This window comes from Macrobrachium nipponense, chromosome 11, assembly GCF_015104395.2.
Source record: "Macrobrachium nipponense isolate FS-2020 chromosome 11, ASM1510439v2, whole genome shotgun sequence".
Lineage (NCBI taxonomy): Eukaryota > Metazoa > Arthropoda > Malacostraca > Decapoda > Palaemonidae > Macrobrachium > Macrobrachium nipponense.
This window is the reverse complement of record NC_061087.1, coordinates 31,371,491-31,375,488: the sequence shown is the minus strand read 5'-3', so window position 1 is coordinate 31,375,488 and position 3,998 is coordinate 31,371,491. Positions and strand designations below refer to the sequence as shown.

The 3,998-nt window shown below is 40.6% G+C and overlaps 1 protein-coding gene across 1 annotated transcript; it reads left to right on the top strand.

Annotated features, from left to right (window-relative positions):
- The first annotated feature begins 256 nt into the window (after nt 1-256).
- LOC135208433 (tigger transposable element-derived protein 1-like) lies at nt 257-811 on the top strand. Its single transcript, XM_064240605.1, has one exon. The coding sequence runs from the start codon at nt 257-259 to the stop codon at nt 809-811; it is 555 nt and encodes a 184-aa protein (XP_064096675.1).
- The last annotated feature ends 3,187 nt before the right edge of the window (nt 812-3,998 follow it).

Here is a 3,998-nt window from a genome sequence, read left to right as displayed (position 1 = left end):
TTTATCAAGGTTTGATTCCACAAGTTATGCATCGACGTGTAGCAAGGAGCTGATCAAGATGGAGAGATTTCTTATGTTATGGATCAGCAGGAAGGAGAGTGAGGGTGTTGACCTTGACAAGAAGACTATAATTAATCAAGCCAAAATCTTCTAAGTGTTGATATGTAAAAAAAACGTGTTCCCCTATGGCTTTAAGGAATCAAATAGGTGGCTTTATCGTTTCTTAGAGAGAAAGGGCATCCATCACCTTCACATGATGGGGGAAAAGAATTCTACGGATGAATTGGTGGCCAAGGAATTCCCTAGCCTCCTGAAGGGAATCATTGAAAAGGGAAGATACCTCCCGGATGCCATTTATAACAGGGATGAGGCAGGCCTCCAGTACAAAAGGATGACAAAGTCAACTTTCCTGGCCAAAAAAGTCAAGCAGGTTCGTGGGAGGAAAGCTGATAAATCCAGGCTCGCTGTGCTGTTTTGTGTGAACAGTACTGGTGCACACAGGATGAAGCCCCTTGTTGTGCACACAGCCAAACACCCTCGATGCTACAACCATCTTTCTGATATGAAAGATGCACCAGTGTACTGGAGTTCATCTAAAAAGGCATGGATAACATCAACAATTTCGCAAGATTGGCTCCTCAACTGTTTTGTGTCCGACGCCCGTCGGAAATGCCTTCTGAATGGGCGTGAATTCAAGGTCATCTTGACTCTGGACAACTGCCCAGCACACCCTTCGTTTTTGGATGGCCTTCACCCAAACGTTCGTGTTGTCTTTCTTCCTCCTAACACCACTTACTCCTTCAACCTTTAGACCAGGTGAGTTGCCTAATTATAGAGAGAGAGAGAGAGAGAGAGAGAGAGAGTAGAGAGAGAGAGAGAGAGAGAGAGAGAGAGAGAGAGTGTGTGTTGTAAATTTATTTGTACATATCCATTTTCTAACTTTTAACAAAGTCACTGCTAAGAGCTACAAATCACTAGTATACCCCATTTGTTTTAGTATAAGCTCTGCAGAAATTTTAATACTATATTTTGAATACTGATTAATTTTACATAGCACTTAAAATATTTGATAGATAGATTTAATAAATATTCAACTGTCCCTTGAAATTAGTTAAGAAATTATTTAATTGATTTATGGAGTGATCGGAACCATTGACCTGGCATAGGTTTTTTTTTTGGTAGCTATAGGCTGAGCGCCGGTTTTTTAGGCCTTGTTCAAACGGATAGCATGGTAGACGGGCGACAACTTGTTTTGTCAACTTTGTCTTGAGTTTAATTTACGTAGCGTAGGATTTTAGAAATTAATAACCCTTAAGATAATTGGTTTGTATGATCTCCTTTCCTATTTGTACCTATCCTAACCCATATCCTATCCGAATCCTTATCTGCAACCAAACTTTGAAACGGCCATTCATACTAAACTGTCGTCGGAATTTCGGAAAGAGTCGGTAAGTAGAATAACATTTCTTATCAACGTACCCATTTATTTCCACGAATATAATTAGAGGTCGCTGGGTTTGCTGATTAAATATATAGGATTTGTTTTTTAGTTTAGGAGTGAATTAAGAGGTGTGTGTCCAAACTGGGCTTAACTTAAAGGTAGGTCAACATACCAATTTTCCACAAAGGCTATGGCTGCCATGATTGGACGGCTGATTTGAGCCAACGGTCATTCGTTAGGAAGCGGTTTCGTCTATTAACGTTTAACTTAACTTAGTTAAGACGTAATGCACGGTTTTCGTTTTCTTTCTCTTAACTAAATTTTGAGCCCTTTTACGTAGTTAGGCTATTGTAATATTGGAGTTTGTGAGAATTATTCAGGCATAGACTAAGATTGAACAATTTTACAGGGGTTTATATAATTACATGGGCGTAGTAGAAAATTTAGTCAAAATTAGGTCTGTCTGTTTACTTAGCATTACTATTTTACTAATTTTACTTTAACCGGGTCGGAACTTAATTGAATCCCGGGACCAAACTGAACTGCCCTGGGAATTTTATGGCCTTAGTTTAATTTATTCATAGTACTCATTAGATTAATTGCATTTACCTAAATTACTCTTACCTAAATCTAACTAGCCTACTTAAACTTACAAAGCAATTATTAATCCTTTGGATTTTCTGACACAAGTCTGAAAACACGTTAAGCACACTGAAGAATTGTGCGCTTAACAGCCCGTTTCATACAATTTACTTTATTACCAGAGAACACTCGGTGGAAGGAATTACCCTTGTAATTTTGTAGAGTATATTCCTTCAATCTTCCCACTGAGTGAAACAAATTTCCCACACACACACAGAGAGAGAGAGAGAGAGAGAGAGAGAGAGAGAGATTTCGATGGCTAATTAAAAAAAGTTTTCTAGAGGAAATTAAACAAAATAAATTGTATGTGTGCGTATGTGAGAGAGAGAGAGAGAGATTTCGACGGCTAATAAAAAAAAGTGTGTTTTCCAGGGGAAATTAAACAAAATAAATTGTGTGTGTGTGGAGAGAGAGAGAGAGAGAGAGAGGAGAGAGAGAGATAGAGAGAGAGAGAGAGAGAGAAGAGGAGAGAGAGAGAGAGAGAGAGTGAGTTTTCTGGGCAAATTATAAAAATTGTGTGAGTTTTCTTGTGCAAATTAAACAAAAAATTGTGTGAGTTTTCGAGGGCAAATTAAACAAATTGTCTTAGTCCTTTTTATTTCATATTTACAGATCATCACTTGTGTTAAGGCTCTGTATCACCAGACCGTATTCAGAGATTTTCGGAAGTGTACAGAGTTATGTGGAGCTTCAACAGATCACTGAAGAAGATTCTGATGTGGATGAGCCGATGGAGGATTTCCTCACAGTGCACCAGTACTGGCGGCAATTTACCATTAGACATGCAGCATGGAGAAATATAAATTATAAATGTGGCAACTGTAAGGGATGGCTGGTTGAAGTTGCCCCCCCGACCTCGTCAATCCAAACGTCTACTGCCCAACCAGTCCAGCGATCAGCTGATGTTCTTTTCAGCCGCTGTCACGAATCAGTTGCTTGCTCGGCACTCGATGCAGTAACTTCTCCGCGCATACATCTTGCAGACTCCACCCAGATTCCAGCTCCGCCCAGACTCTTCCCACCTGCAGCTGCCAACCAATGAGAAGCCAGGACTAAAACCTACAAGCTTCTTTGGAGGAGTTTGCAAGCTTGTGCCTTTCTCAGCCATTAGGCCAATCATTTTGCAGTATCTTTGCATACTCTCCCTGCATTTAGCCCTGCTGACTCTACGTATAGTCGGTGCGCTAAGCAAGAAACCATAAGACTTGAAGAGAGCTCTCTCACTGTTTTTATAAGTAATTTCAATTCTCATTTCACACTTCTTTCTCTCTAGAAAAATAACCTTCCCACACTAACACCGTCTCTCTTGTGGAAAATTTGGTAGCCCTTGAGGTCTAAAAACTCAAACAGAAGCAAGACTAAAGAGACAAAATTTCCTACTGTCGCAATACTATATTCCAAGTAGCACAGGAAACCATAGGCTGGCGCCTTCCATGAGCCACATTTTCAAGTTAACTAAAAACATCCAAGCCCTTCAGGCGACATAACAAAACTGCAAAACATAACCAATCACTCATTCACTCATACCCCTCACAATATCCTAAACCCTCTCTACAGACATGGAATCCTCAACCTTAACTTCTACCATACCACAAAATCAGCCAGACATCATCCATGACGACTCCTCAGCCCCCATCACATCCATGACACCTACCAGAAGACGGAATAGATCAGGCACCAGCTCCCCCACAGACGAACATGTGACACAGAGACCATGGATTTACTCTCCCCCAGATAACTTTCCCCTAGATAGCACGGACGACAAACCTGCACACTCAAAAGAACATCCCACCCAACATTTCCCCTCCCTGGACAGCTCTGACACAGAACAAGATGACCTTTCACAAGACAACACCGAGTTGAAAGTTGTATGAAGAAAACAACACAAAAGCACAGACACTCTCCTTAAACATGC

Excerpts from the sequence above, each read along its gene's own strand:
- LOC135208433 (XM_064240605.1), top strand. The coding sequence starts at position 257 with ATGGGGGAAAAGAATTCTACGGATGAATTGGTGGCCAAGGAATTCCCT.